At 43.3% G+C, this 16,446-nt stretch overlaps 1 protein-coding gene across 1 annotated transcript in view; it reads left to right on the plus strand.

Annotated features, from left to right (window-relative positions):
* The window catches only part of rps6kb1b (ribosomal protein S6 kinase b, polypeptide 1b), a 34,497-nt gene that overhangs the window by 2,389 nt on the left and 15,662 nt on the right, over positions 1-16,446 (plus strand). The window contains exons 4-7 of the mRNA XM_084333336.1: positions 157-225; positions 1,261-1,408; positions 5,971-6,028; positions 14,859-14,959. Coding sequence (XP_084189462.1) covers positions 157-225; positions 1,261-1,408; positions 5,971-6,028; positions 14,859-14,959 — 376 coding nt within the window. The remainder of the gene's footprint in view (positions 1-156; positions 226-1,260; positions 1,409-5,970; positions 6,029-14,858; positions 14,960-16,446) is intronic.

Genomic DNA, 16,446 nt, shown 5'->3' on the forward strand with positions numbered 1-16,446 from the left:
ATGCATGATGCATGCATACATACATGTATGCAGACTGGCACCCACTGTCACTTCGTCATACTCGCACGCACCTACACTCTCTTACTTGATAGAACATATGAAGCAACTGTTAATTTGACTTGGATAAATATATTAACCCTGTTCTTCCCTGTGCAGGTTTTTCAGGTTCGAAAAGTTATGGGCGCTGCTTCGGGGAAAATATTCGCCATGAAAGTTTTAAAGAAGGTACTTTTTTTTTGTTTCTTTTCCCAAGTCTGTTCCTGGAGCAATCTTGCTCTGATCGCTTGACTCACTCTTTGGACTCAGTGGCTACGTTCAGACTACAGGCGAAGGTGGCCCAAATCTGATCATCTGCTCAGATGTGACTCAGATCTGTTTTCCTCATGACAGTGTGAGCAGCACAAATCACATGGAATCAGATCTTTTCAATTCTGATTTGGGCCACTTTCATATGTGGACTTAAATCAGATACAGGTCTCAATTTGTTGCAATGTGACCTCAGTCTGAACAGTTATTTCACCTCCATGTCCTCATTATCATCTGCTCACAAGTTAGCTGGCCTCCGCTGCAGATCAACGTAGTAGTTAAAACCATAAACTGGAATCTGTGAGAAATTAATCGGAATTGAGCACCAAGGCCTGCAGTGTGAACATAGCCAGAGATTAGTTGACATGCAGTGGCACAAGGCAGTCGACCTCTTTCACTACACGTCAGCAGGACGTCATGTGAAATATGAGAAATAAAACATATTGTGTTATCTTGCCTCTGTCTGCAAATATTGGCCGTCTTTGAAAGCAGTTGCTGGGTAAGATTTGCCACTAGTTGGTAGATTGCCATCTGTGTCTCAATGCTGCAGCCTTGGCAGTTAAGACTCGGTCCATTCGATTCTGCCCGATAGCCACGCCGCTTCTGCTTGATTGGCTCAAATGACCCCGGTGACAAAATGCACTCTTGCCAATGTTAACCAATCAGATTTGATCGTTAAACAGAGAATTGGGAGCAATCATTGCACAGTATTGCCTGGATAATGGCCAATAGCTGTGCAATAAACAACAAAGTTAATGACTAACAGCGTTTTGGTTCAGGCACCGGGTATTACGCTAGTGGTTGACACAGCTGTTCTGCTGGATGGATATCAGAAGGTATTATTGAGCTCCGTCATTCATCCAGAGCTAAACAAGCAGTTACTGGTGCGCTGCTGTGGTAGCTGGTGCTCTGTGACTAATGTTACCATGTGTTGTGTTGTGGTTTGACCACCAGGCTATGATTGTACGTAACGCTAAGGACACCGCCCATACCAAGGCAGAGAGGAACATCTTGGAAGAGGTGAAGCATCCCTTCATTGTAGACCTCATCTACGCCTTCCAGACGGGAGGAAAACTGTACCTCATCCTGGAGTACCTCAGTGGTCAGTACAGAGAAAGATGCACACACACACCAAAGTAACTAATACACATTGAGATGTACAACACACACCAAGGGGCCTAATTCTCACACATACACACCAGTAAGATTCATTCTCTCCCTGGCTCACACAAAGTTCACAGACGCTATTCACCACAAGATGGACGGCTGGCCATTCTTCCCCTCTCCGCTCTGGTTCCCAAGATTCTGTTCAGCTCCTCAGACCTTAATTAGTGCCTCTTGATAGGAATATGTTTGTTCAGTCGATGTTTCAGATGGGAAGGCAGCTGATGTTACATTAGCACTCTGGCTGGATGCCAAACTTCTTCTTGTTGTACTGTACTTGTGCTGTGTAATGAATCAATAATTGTTATCGAATGTTGTTCATACCACTATGTGTAATTATAGTTTATTATATAATTCTATTATATAAAACGATTATAGTTTTATACTAGAGCCTGGCCGATTTTTGGGACCAATATTTGGGAGTTATATATATTTAGTTAAAATATATAGATATTGATATATCTGCCAATATTCGCACACATTTTTAGCAAGGATCCCTCAAGTTTTGTTATCAGAGTTGTGAAAAAGATATGTACCGGAGGCAGGATATTTTACATATTACATATACTTAACACTTTGGTCACCAAAAACGCCTTATCACGTCATTCCCCGCCATGCTCATTCTGCCAAAGACGCCGTACCACGTCATTGAGATCAATATTTAAAAAATCTGTGATCGCAATCTTATTTCTCCCCCGGAGACTTGAGATCTACTGTTGATCCCCTCTCAACTCTCCAACAGTTCAAGAGCGCCATCTGGTGGCCGATCGGCGGATCGCCCAAACCGGAAACAGGAAACGGAAGCTGGTGCTCATTCCAATTCGGTCCGATCACTCGCTAATAGTCCCAGGACTCGAGCTAGACACAATGGATAGCAATCCGTTACCAATAACTCGATAAACATGATTTGGACGTATATACTATTATACAACCTGGAGATGGATCGCATATTTCTACATCCCATAATAGGAATATTTCTGCTCCACGCTCATCGCCCAACGCTACGAGGAAGCTACGGTGAGATTCAGCGTTTTTTTTTTACGTGTTCGATATAAACTGCTCTGATGATCATATCACCCACACTAGATGAATCATCTAACGTTGGCCACGGAATTATAAACGACCCCCCCCCCCCCCCATCCGGTCAACATCAGATGATAAGTAGTAACTTCTAGAAGCACGTCCATTTGACATTTTTTATCTCGTGCAGATCGCTATCAAACTGTATTTGATCATCAATATAATGCATTTAGGGCTATAAATCACGTTATGGAGAATGCTGCAGAAAACGATAAAAACATACTTATACTTTAGACCGTATTTTAGTATGAATATGTGAATGAAAAAGTATAACGTTGCTACACCCTGAACAATAGATACTTGACGTTGAATGGGCCATAGTAATGTCAATTTAGCAATACAATTTAAAAAGTTATAGCCCTGCAAAGAAGGGGAACCTCTCCATAGACAAATAGAGCTGGCGTGGGATGGTTTATTATGAATATAAGCCTGGCGACCAAAGTGTTAACTAGTACTGTACACATATTACTTACTATAAGAGGAGAAAATAACCTATTTGTACTGCATGAGAAAGGAGTCTTGTGTGGTGCCCTTTTTCATTCAGATATCTTAAGGTCAGAGGTGAAGGGACCCCTTTAAAATGACCATGTCCATGTCTCCCCCCCTTCATAATTCTGCTCGGCTTTGGAGCAATATCTCCTCCCTTTGCTGGCGGGCCTGCGTGTCATGGCTGGTGAGCCTGGATGGTGTGGCTGGTGAGCCTGGATGGTGTGGCTGGTGAGCCTGGATGGTGTGGCTGGTGAGCCTGGATGGTGTGGCTGGTGAGCCTGGATGGCTGGTGAGCCTGGATCGTGTGGCTGATGAGCCTGGAGGGCGTGGCTGATGACCCTGGAGGGCGTGGCTGATGAGCCTGGAGGGCGTGGCTGATGAGCCTGGAGGGCGTGGCTGATGAGCCTGGAGGGTGTGGCTGGTGAGCCTGGAGGGCGTGGCTGGTGAGCCTGGAGGGCGTGGCTGGTGAGCCTGGAGGGCGTGGCTGGTGAGCCTGGAGGGCGTGGCTGGTGAGCCTGGAGGGCGTGGCTGGTGAGTCTGGAGGACGTGGCTGGTGAGCCTGGATGGCTGGTGAGCCTGGATGGCTGGTGAGCCTGGATGGCTGGTGAGCCTGGATGGCTGGTGAGCCTGGATGGCTGGTGAGCCTGGAGGGCGTGGCTGGTGAGCCTGGAGGGCGTGGCTGGTGAGCCTGGATGGCTGGTGAGCCTGGGTGGCTGGTGAGCCTGGAGGATGGCTGGTGAGCCTGGAGGATGGCTGGTGAGCCTGGAGGATGGCTGGTGAGCCTGGAGGATGGCTGGTGAGCCTGGGTGGCTGGTGAGCCTGGAGGATGGCTGGTGAGCCTGGAGGATGGCTGGTGAGCCTGGAGGATGGCTGGTGAGCCTGGGTGGCTGGTGAGCCTGGAGGATGGCTGGTGAGCCTGGGTGGCTGGTGAGCCTTGATGGCATGGCTGGCATGATTGGCTTCTTCAAGATCTCTAGTGTCATGACACCACTGTATTCAGGCTAATCATACTACCCACCTCACTATAGTAGTCTACCCATATACAACAGTGCTGTATATACAGCATATATACATTACCGTAATTACTCTAATAGTAACCCCGGCTTGTATTTGTTTCAACTGTAGCGGGTACCAGGCTTGTATTAGGAGGAGGCCTGTATAAGAGGGAGGCCTATATTTCAAATTTTCAAACTGATCATAATGAATAAATCAACATTTTGTGTCAGTTTGAACCCAGTAAAATGTACTGGGTTCATTTATTGAAACCAAGTACTGTATGAAATAGTAAACAGTGCAATTACAGGTGGTCACTGGTCATTTCAACGTTTTCAAAGTGAAATCAAGTAACTAGCTCAGTACGCAGCTCAGTATATTAGTAACCCGGCTTGTATTAGGAGGCCGGCTTATAATTGCTTAGCTCAAGAGCGCACCCGGCCATTAATAGAGACCCGGCTTGTATTTGAGACCCGGTTACTATTAGAGGAATTACGGTATATATTTATATTTAACGCATATATATACATATCCATATCTGTCTGAATATACCTGCATATAATCCTCCTATATACCTACTGTACTTATACACCTGCATATAACCCATATAACTCTGTATCATAGCATGTACAATAATGCTGTATATACCATATATATATATTTATTCTTACAGTGTACTGTATATATTTTTATCCACCTGTCTGTACATACCTGCACATAATCCTTTTGCATATCTGTAGATACTATCTATATATGTACATATCCCTACTCTTACTAGTTACGCTGCTGGCCAGTATGACTATGACCACACTGTACATCATAATATTACAACTCTGTACATGCATCTGATATTTAGCACTATTACTCAGTAGTACAAATTTATATATTTTATACCCAGTTTAATCACCTGTACATTGTATATTACTATTGCATTTTACTCTTACATTTGCACTCTGGTTGGATGCCAAACCTCTTTTCGTTGTACTGTACTTGTGCTGTATAATGGCAATACATTTTAATCTAATCTCACTGGTGACAATATTGGCAACATACACACTGATACCGATATAAGCCAATGTCGTCCAGGCTCTACTTTATTCCAAACAGTACCAAGCTGTAGTTGTCATCTTTCGGAGGGTACGGTTAGCCAGTTGTGCACTGTCAGTGAGAAGATTAAGAAAGAAATGTGTGGGGCGGCTACGTGGCGTAGTGGGCAAGGCGCTCGCCACGAATGCGGAGACGCTGGGCTCCTGTTCGAGCCCAGCGCTCCACATTGCTTTCAGTTTAACTGGTCGTTCATACTAATACACATTGGCCGTATTAGGGGGTGGGAAACTGATGGGTGGGGATCGGGCGTTGTGGACAGCGACTCCTACAGGTCGGTTGGTGCGCCTGCGCAGTAGAATCAGGAAGTGTCGGGGGCAGCGTGAGCCTCCCACGTGTTACTCCTCGCCACTGAGAGATCGAGCTGCGCAGGTGAAAAGATGCGACTGCTGTTACCTCAAGTACCGGAGGGGACGTGTGCTATGTATGACTTAGTCCACATTGCAGCCGGCTTGTGGGAGGCAAGAAACAGCGTTCGTGACAGGGGAGGGTTGAATTGGATGATACGAAATTGGGATGGGAGAAAAATATAGAAAATGGGAGAAAAAGTGGATCAAAAAAAAAGAAAGAAATGTGTGATGTATTTCTGTCGAGTGCCTCAACCTCCCATACAAGTCCATGCAAAGTGCCTCTCACTGGTTTTGAACATACGGTCTCGCAGGGGAAAGGACTGTTTACATGCTGGACGAGACATTCGTCATTGTATACGTTTGGGGAAATCTATTTAGTGGACCTTTTTGATACTGTGGTGGGTCGTCACAAATAAACCTCTGTATGAGGGAAAGGCGTGTAGAGGTGGTGGTATTCTAAACATGGTGTGTTTTGAATGTGCAGGAGGAGAGCTTTTCATGCAGCTGGAGAGAGAGGGAATCTTCATGGAAGACACTGCCTGGTGAGTATCTTGTACTTAGGGATGGGAATTGATAAGATTTTATCGATACGATTCCATTATCGATTCTGCTTATCGATACGATTCTTTATCGATTCCTGAAAAATTTATAGTTTTTATACATCAATTGGAAATGCAACAGAACTAAGCCCCTATGTCAGAAAAAAAAACGATACACTATAATACATATATAATAATGTATTTGAGATTCTCTTAAACTAATTTAATCTATTGAACTGTAGTTACATTCAACAGGTCGTTATTGCAAAAGAGAATTTGTTATCAATAACCTACCTGTATAAATAAGGTTAAAAGTAGGGATGTTCGATGTTGGCTTTTTTATTTTTATTTTTATTTTTTTTACTTTGGCCATTCCCCTGGCTCTTTTTTTTAGCGTTTATCGCATTTATTCTGGTCAAGAATGACCGACAGAAACAGGCTGAAGGGGTACAGATGGGGGGGAAGACACTCTGGGAAAGGCACGGCTGCAGTCCGGGATTCGAACTCGCTAAACCCCAGATCCGTGACGAGCACGGTTGTCCCCGGCGCCGAAATAGCGCTCGAGGTACGTGGTGAGCTACTGGAGCTCCCCCGATATTGGCTTTTTTACCTATACCGATATTGTCCAACTCTTAATTTCCGATACCGATATCAACCGATACCGATATATGCAGGGCCCCCCCCCCCCCCCCAAAAAAATCAGGTAATTAACATTACATATACATTTACATTTACATTTACATTTAGTCATTTAGCTGACGCTTTTATCCAAAGCGACTTACAAGTTCTGTACGACAAGCCATCAGGAAGGGCACAACTCTATCAGCTGAGCAACAATGTTCATCAAAGTGTTGAGTGCTACAGTGTAGGTTAGTTTATTAGGACAAGTGCATGACAGTACGGTTAGTTAGGGTTAGATTTTTTTTTTTTTTTTTTTTTTTTTTTTTTTTTTTTTAATTCAGATAATGGTTGAAGAAGTGCGTCTTTAGTCGACGGCGAAAGATTGGACGTGATTCGGCTGTCCTAACTGGGGTGGGTAGTTCATTCCACCATTGTGGGGCAAGGACTGAGAATAGGCGACTTCTCTTTGATGACCCTCCCGGAGCTTGGATAGGAGTAGGTCTGAGGCGGCCAGAAGATGCAGAGCGTAGGGGTCTTGAGGGTGTGTAGTTAGAGACCATTGACCGGAGGTAGGCGGGAGCGGTTCCCTTTGCCGCACGGTATGCTAGGTCGAGGGCCTTGAAGCGGATTCGTGCAGCAATGGGGAGCCAGTGCAGGTCCCTAAGAAGTGGGGTGACATGGGCCGACTTCGGTAGGTTTGAGATCAGGCGGGCCGCTGCGTTCTGAATGAGTTGAAGAGGCTTAGTGGCAGTGGCCGGGAGGCCAGCGAGCAGTGCATTGCAGTAGTCGAGGCGGGAGATGACTGTTGATTGGACGAGGAGTTGGGTGGCTTCTTTTGTCAGGAAGGGGCGTATCCTTCTGACGTTGCTCAGGAGGAATCGGCAGGTTCTGGTCGTCGCTGCGATGTGAGCAGAGAAGTTCAACTGGTCGTCGAGGACAACACCAAGGTTCTTGGCGGTCGGGGACGCAGTCACAGCTGCATTCTCGACTGTGATTGAAAGGTCGGTTAGGGGGGAGGATTTGGCCGGCAGGTGGAGCAATTCTGTTTTGCTTAGGTTCAGTTTGAGGTGGTTGGACGTCATCCAGGCTGAGATGTCGGACAGACAGGCCGAGATCCGCACAGAGACGTGGATATCTGAGGGAGGGAAGGAGAGGAAGAGTTGAGTATCGTCGGCATAACAATGGTAGGAGAAGCCATGAGACGTGATAATGTTACCCAGTGATTTAGTGTAGAGGGAGAAGAGAAGGGGTCCTAAAACCGAGCCCTGGGGGACACCCGTCCGCAGGGGGCGGGTGGCCGACAGGGTCCCTCTCCATGACACTTGGTAGGAGCGGTCATTGAGGTATGATGACAGCCATGTCAGCGCAGAGCCAGCCACTCCCATTCCTGCGAGGGCCGCAAGGAGGATCTGGTGGTTGACTGTGTCGAAGGCTGCAGATAGATCTAGGAGAATCAGGACAGAGGAGAGGCCTTTCGCTTTTGCTAAGTGAAGTGCCTCTGTGACCGCAATGAGGGCTGTCTCTGTGGAGTGACCAGTCCTGAAGCCTGACTGATTAGGGTCTAGGAGGTCATTCTGTAAGAGATAAGTAGTAAGTTGGTTGGATACAGCACGTTCAAGTGTTTTAGAAAGGAAGGAGAGAAGAGAGACAGGACGGTAGTTGCCTATGACAGTAGGGTTCAGGGTTGGTTTTTTTATGAGCGGCGTGACTCTGGCTTGTTTTAGGGAGGTGGGGACCACCCCCGAGTTGAGTGAGGAGTTGATGGTTGCAGTTAGGAATGGGAGGATGTCTGGTGCTATGGTCTGGAGGAGTGGGGAGGGTAGCTGGTCCAGCTGGCAAGTAGTCGGACGGTTTGACGTTACCAGTGTCAGGGTCTCTGCTTCTGTAATGGGAGAGAAAGATGACAGAGTGAAGGATGAGGTTCTCGATTCAGCATTTGGAATGGGTGGGGGTTGGGAGAAGGAGCTGCGGATGTTCTCCACTTTTTCCTCAAAGAAGATCGCAAAGTCTTCGGCAGAGAAAGATGAGGGAGGGGGGGGTGGGGGGGGAGTGAGGAGGGAGGACATATCTCTTGTCGTGGAATTAACACAACATTATGCATACTTTTGACAATAAATTAAATCAGAATTTGTTCTTATTTGCTTGCCTGGGTAAATAAAGGTTAAATAAATGTAAAAAAATAAATATATATACCGTACTTTTCGCACTATAAGCCGCACCTGACTATAAGCCGCAGCAGCTAAATTGAATGATGTGTACATATATAAGCCGCACTGGACTATAAGCCGCAGGTGTTTTAATGTTTAATTACCATATGTAATTAGCATTGGGACACAATACTGTAAGACTAATAACAAGAATTAACTCATTTACAAGTTGTATTAAGTTTAGCAAATAAGGGAACAGATAAATAACATTTCAATGCAGTCAAAAAAGCAATATTTACATTTTAACATTTTCGGGTTTGGTCACGTCGAGTCACATATAAGCCGCACCGTTATATAAGCCGCAGGGTCGAAAAATGGGGGGAAAAGCCGCGGCTTATAGTCCGAAAAGTACGGTATATAATATATATCACATTTTAATGCCAATATCGGCCGATAATATCGGTAGGCCGATAATATCGGACATCCCTAGTTGAAACTAAAAACATAACTGACACATAACTAAGTAACTAACTAATACAGTAAATCCATTGTTTTAAAATGCGCAACTGTCGGAAAAACATGACATCGATAAGAGGAATCGATAGTCACGGAGGCATGCGATTCCAGGAATCGGACAATTAGGAACCGGTTCCCAACAGGAACCGGTTCTCGATTCCCATCCCTACTTGTACTGCAGTGTTTAAAACAGGTTCTTAGGTTATTGGTAAATGGACTGCATCTATATAACAGCTTTTATCCACGTCGCTTTACAACTTGTGCCTCACCCATTCACACACTCACTCACACACCGACGGCGGAGGCAACCGTGCAAGGTGCCAACCTGCTCACCGGGAGTGTCTCGCTCTAGGATGCTTCGACACGCTGCCGGGAAGAGCCGTAATCAAACCGGGAACCTTCTGATTACCAGATGATGGCTCTGGTGGTGGTGGCAGCAGGCCAGTCATTAAAACAGTTGTTAAAACATGCATCGTCTGCAGAGGGAAATATTTCACACACAAGCAGCACTGTTAATAATGTTATTTTGGAGAAATCTATTTATTGTTGGCCTGTCTGATATTGCGTTGGTAGTGCACCACAAATAGTATCTATATATGGGAAATGCTGTTCTAGTTTATTATCATGCTGTAGCTAAATAATGATTAGAGATGGGACCGATACAATATTGGTATGGGGTTCTGATATGATGTAATTCACATATCAGATATTGGTCTGACTTCACAGGGCTCTACAGTGCGACCAAATTGCTCGCATATGCCCCTAAAAATATTTGTGTGCGAACCGTAAAAATCAATTACGCGCACGCTGTGCGAATACAGATTATAGCCTCTCGTCTTTTTTTTCCTCCGCTGCGAGATCGTTAAAAAACGACAAGTCCCACATTGCACTCAAGCCAACGGTCCAATCACAGTAGAGTGACGTGACTGGTTTCATGAGAAAGAAAGCAAATGACCAATCGGAAGCTCTCATTTGGCTTGTTTACTTCCTGAAACGCCACCATTGCGATATGCGAGAGTTTCCCCGAGACATGTAACTTCTAGTCTTACCAATAGCAATATATTTTAGAACACCTAGATTTAGCGATAGCAATAGTAATAGAACGTTAATGCAACAAAACGAATGCCTTGCTTTGTTAATCATAACGTTGATGCAGTAGCGTATGCCGTTGTGTTGACTGTAACGGACATGATAACAACATAACACTGTGTGTGTACACATTCAAATTGCGATAATCGATTCTAACATTTTCAAATCGATGCAGTTGAATTTTCCCCTTAGGATCGATGCATTGTTACACCCCTACACCAAAGTAAATGGCCCACTGTGTATGTGTGTACAGCTAACTTGGCTAGCGTTATGAACAGCAGAGGTGGGCAATAGGGTCCAGCTTTTATCTCTCGAGATAAAGCTGGGAAAGAGGTTAGGGTCCAGCTGCAGCGCCGGACGGCTGGAGTGCAAGCGGTGTGACGTAATTGGCAGACTCGACTGTCAATCAATGGTCTACCTAAAGGTTTACAGTATTTCAATAGGCAACCCTGAAAGGATTATTTCTCTAGAAGAGAAACACAGCCAAAACATAGGCATTGTATGCATAAAAGGGGCAAAAGCTAAAGTTAACTGACTGTTACTTTTGTAGCAGTAGTTTGATTTGATAGTTTATTTGATAGGGACAGCACATGTTAATGAACATCAAGTACAAAATACAAAATGTAAACATGCAGGGTTGTAGCAAGAGCTAATTTACACGCATGCACGCACAGTACAAATATACAGTTATTTTCTTTAAAAAAACTCTTTTACTTGAAATATTTTCACTGTGCTCCTAAATATTTTTGGGTGCTCCTAAATTTCTTTGTGTGCTCCTAACTTTTTTCATTTAGGAGCACCTGTGCCCCTAGTGAAAAAGGTTAGCGTAGAGCCCTGCTTCACCATTGCACGTTACTGATCCATATTCCATATGCAGGCCTCAGAGTGAGAATTTCTTTTTAGATAGTGCTACTAGAGATAACTAGTAGCACCAGTGCTACCTGTAAATAAAAAAGAAGATATTCCTTTATTGATCCCTTTGGGGAAATTCAGACATGATCATAGCAGCATGGGGAGGGTGGAAGGGAGGTACATGTAGTAGAAGAGAAGACATGATACAGGTCATAGAATTATAGTACAGTGGAAAGGTAAAAATAGGCAGTGTAAACAATATAACAATATTATTAACTCTGGACATGCACATAATGGGCAAGTAGGCAGTGTAAAAAGGTCAAGGTGCAAGATGAGGGTATGCCTTCTCACTTATATTTGCCCTACAATAAATATAGTTACAATATATATATATATATAATCTAAACTAATATCTAATATATATCATCTTAAAATGCTAAATATATGCTCTGATGTACGAAGTATACAGTATACACATACGGTGCAGTATTCTAATCTAATATATATAATCTAAAAAAAAAGCTAAATGCTAAATATATGCTCTGATGAAGTAAGTACCTGTTTATTTTAATCATACAGTACAGTATATCACGTTCACTTCTCGTGTGTGTGTGCACTCATTGAAATGTGTAGCAGACTAGCAGTAAATCAGCTCTCTCTCTCTCTCTCTCTCTCTCTCTCTCTCTCTCTCTCTCTCTCTCTCTCTCTCTCATTCTCTCTCTCTCCAGTGCGTGCCCTCACTTGTAGTGGCATTAAAACGTATCATTCTTTTTTTCCAAAGTAAATAAATATGGGATCCTTCTGTGCCACCGACAGTAGTCCAAAAGTGATGACGTTCAGGACCACTGAGACTAATTAGTAGGCGATCTCGAGAAAAACATATCTGCTTAGGAATGACTCGTGGCTCATTTGGGGAGCCAAGCAACAGAATCATTGGACTTCCAGTTAAACGTTTTCAAAATAAAGGTCCTCAAGTCAAAGTCCATAGTGAAGAAAAAAGTGCAATAAATGCAGAGAATATATATATCTTTTATTTTTTAGATCTTTTATACTGATTTAAGACTTCCGGGAGTAAGTAGGCTCGGGCGGTAGACCAGTCGTCTGGTAATCTGGAGGTTCCCGGTTCAATTCCCGCTCCTCCCGGGCAGCGTGCCAAGGTGTCCTTGAACAAGACACCAACTGCTCCCGATTAGCAAGTTGGCACCATGCATGGTTGCCTCGGTGTGAATGGGTAAAATGTGAGGAACAAATTGTAAAGCGCTTTGGATAAAAGCGCTATATAAATACACCACCATGAGTAAGTAAAATAATCCAGCCTTACTCGGCACTATGGAGCCCTATTACTACCAGGAGTAAGTAGCCTAATCCAGCTTTACTCAGCACTATGGAGCCCTATTACTACCAGGAGTAAGTAGCCTAATCCAGCTTTACTCAGCACTATGGAGGCCTATTACTACCAGGAGTAAGTAGGCTAATCCATCTTTACTCGGCACTATGGAGCCCTATTACTACCAGGAGTAAGTAGCCTAATCCAGTTTTACTCAGCACTATGGAGCCCTATTACTACCAGGAGTAAGTAGCCTAATCCAGCTTTACTCAGCACTATGGAGCCCTATTACTACCAGGAGTAAGTAGCCTAATCCAGCTTTACTCGGCACTATGGAGGCATATTACTACCAGGAGTAAATCAAATAATCCAGCCTTACTCAGCACTATGGAGGCCTATTACTACCAGTTTGTATTTGAAGATACTTAACATACATTTAAATGTAATTAATTTTCTGTATATTATTTTATCTTTTTTCATTACATTTTCATTTCAAACCTATATTTCAACTCGTAACACTCGTTACCTCTCATTTACAGCAACGACAAGCTTACAAGACGTAGTTTATCAGCAATTGCATACATTATAGGCACAGTAAACTAGAATAAAAAAAGCATAAAAATCAGCTAAGACAGTTACAAGTCGACACACAGTGGTCAGAGATCATACTTTTAAAATGCAGCAAGAGAAGGAAGAACCTTTAGCTCCAGAGTCGTTTGGAGGGCATTCTAGGAAGCATCAAAGGAAAAAGCAGGTTTTCCTAGTTCAGAGCAAACTGGAGGAACCCTAAGAACCAGCCAGTCATTTGAGCGTGTAGAATAGGTTCCAAGATTCCATTCCAACAATGTTGGAATATCTATATAGTTATAAGAAGTGCTGTGTGTGTGTTTATTATAACCTCATGCAACCTTACAGATGACAATAATAATAATAATAATAATAATAATAATAATAATAATAATAATAATAATAATAATAATAATAATAATAATAATAATAATAATAATAATAGCATCGTTATTCATGAAGAATTAGCTCTAGTATCGGTATCTGTTTGGTATTGGCAGATATCAAAGTTCAGATATCGGTATCGGAACTGAAAAAAGTGGGTGCATCTCTAATCTCCATTAGGCATGCGCCCATACTACTTAATGTCGATACTAAGTACTAAACCCGTAACTATTGCCTGATACAGAGTATTGATCCCATCCATTACTCTTGCAGAACAGCATGGATCATTAGTTTGGTGTCATTGGATTTATTCCCTTTTCTCCATCCAGCATCTTTCTGAGTCTACGCCGCAGGATATCCAGTTGCATCCGTTTCTATCTTTATATCGGAAATGGTTTTCTTTTTTCAGCTTTGATGTATAATCAGCTGTTTTTATGTTAATGTATCGCTTTAGTGCTCAGTACCAATGTCCCAGGATTATGTACATTTTAGGTCATGGAAATGTTCCACTGTAATCATGGAAAAGCTGGGGAATTCTCACAGTTGGAAATCCAGGTGGATTCTTCAAATTTGATGGCGGTTATTTAAGGGATAATGTATAGCTACGAGGTCATTGTCGCAAAATAATTGACCGACACAGAGTTTAGAATACCGAGGCGCCTCGCCGAGGTGTTCTAAACGTCAGTGAAGGTAAATTATTTTGCGACAATGACCGAGTATAGGCTATACATTATCCCGCTTATTACATGGCTAACTTACTAACAATATACCTAATTGACACCATCGACAAGACGCAGTTCTGTTCTGTCGCTCCGCGCTGTCATCGCCGGCAGCCGGCAGGTGTGTCTGATTGGCTGTACTGATGCAGTGTGTGTCAGTGGGCTTGATTGCTACAGCTGCGCACATCGAGTAATAACGGACCTCTGACGAGCGCTATTGACCAATCACAATCAAGCATTTCGGCGAATGTTAAAACGCCATGTAATAAGAAACAATACTCCCCCCCCCCCCCCCCCCGCCATACCCTTCTATGCTGAATTAAAGTGTGTTCCTTTATACATTATTATTAAATAATTATACACATATTAAACTAAGCACATTCATATTTGCACATGCTACTTTTCACTCTGGTGCTGCTTTAGTTCAGTCTGATGCAGAAGAACATAAACTAGTAGAGATACACCTGAGATACTTTTAGATCATCCCCTCGTCTGAAAGGTTTCCCAGACCTTTTTTGATGCGTGAAGAAATCTGTAATAATACCAAATACTGGAACGGTTCCAAGATGACACCCGGCCCTAATGTAATGAGATGTTTTCTGTGTGTGTAGTTTCTATCTGGCAGAGATCTCCATGGCTCTGGGCCATCTGCACCAGAAAGGCATCATCTACAGAGACCTGAAACCAGAGAACATCATGCTCAACAGCCAAGGTAAGGCTGTGTGTGTTATACATATACGTGTGTGTGTCTCCGTGTGTGTCTCTCTCTCCATGTCTCTGTGTGTGTGTGTGTCTCCGTGCGTGTGTTGCGGCTACCTCGCTGGACTGCTGCGGCTGGCATGCATGTTGTGTCACACAGACGTAGGGTTGGGCATCGTTTGGATTTGAACGATTCCGGTTCCAATTCTCCATTTCGATTCCTGTTCTAAACTATTCTCGATTCCGATTCTTTGAGGTGCAGGTCAAAACAGGTCACAGCTTATTTCGCAGGAGATTTTTTCTTTTTTTATCTTTACTTTTTTTCATACTATTCACATTGTCAGTTGACTTGATACAGTTTAATTTGGTTGCTGTACTGTAACTAGGGTATTAATTAAGAATCGAAATTAAGAATCGAAATGCAAATATGTTAGTTCCAGTTCCAGAACCGGAAGTTAGGAACCGGTTCTCGGTGCCCAACCCTACACAGACGGCAGTACTGCTGCAGCGCTGCTAGACATATCTTTCTAATCTACATTGAGTTTTCCTTTGATAACGGCCAACAATAATAGAATGTTTAATGTCATCCATCCTTGATGAGCGCTCCAAAACGTGAAGTTAGTTTGTAAAATTTTTTAATAAAAAATTATAAATACAAAAATGGATGTCACTCATTCTACAGATATAGACGTTGAATCTATAGTGAACGATGTCAGTTATGTAATGCTGCTGGTATAATGTCAATATCAACAGATCATTTCACTGTCTATTTCTGCTGAGAGCCACATGCCTCACACGGGGGAAATAGGCTCCATGCCGAAACTCTAGATGACATTCTGCTGCCGCTCTGCTCACAGGCTGTGTGGCTCTAACCTGTTAACATGGTCACTGTGTGGCTCTAACCTGTTAACATGGTCAAGTCAAGAGTTTTATTTGTCACGGCATACAAGGCATACAGTGAAATGCGGGTGGTCATGCCTGCAGCGATTGTGCAATAATACAAGTAATAAGAATAAGACATAACAGGTATAATGTACATAAAGTTTAAAATGCATGGTAAAAGACATGCTAAGGTCCTGCGATAGTGCAATACAGTGTTAAGCTGCGGATGAGGCACTAGGTCTTATGTACACTACTATACAATATACAGTTATACTATATATTCTTATGCTATCTTGCTATAACCATCTATTGCTATACAAGAACCACTCCTGTTCTTTTATTTTATTATTATTATTTTTTTTTATAAAGTAAAGTGACCTTTTCATTCACTGTGTGGCTGCTCTAACCTGTTAACATGGTCTGTGTAGCTGCTCTAACCTGTTAACATGGTCACTGGCACTTCTGCAGATACCAATATATCAGTAAGAGGCTAATATCAGCATATACTGTATAGACCTTTTTACTGTTTGGAACCTATGATGGCGTTTTGAGATGTGTGGCACAATTTGACACCGAAGTCTCCAGCGACAGTCTGGATGAAACCATGTGACGTCCAAC

Source organism: Notolepis coatsorum (genome assembly GCF_963971535.1).
Source record: "Notolepis coatsorum genome assembly, chromosome: 1".
Lineage (NCBI taxonomy): Eukaryota > Metazoa > Chordata > Actinopteri > Aulopiformes > Paralepididae > Notolepis > Notolepis coatsorum.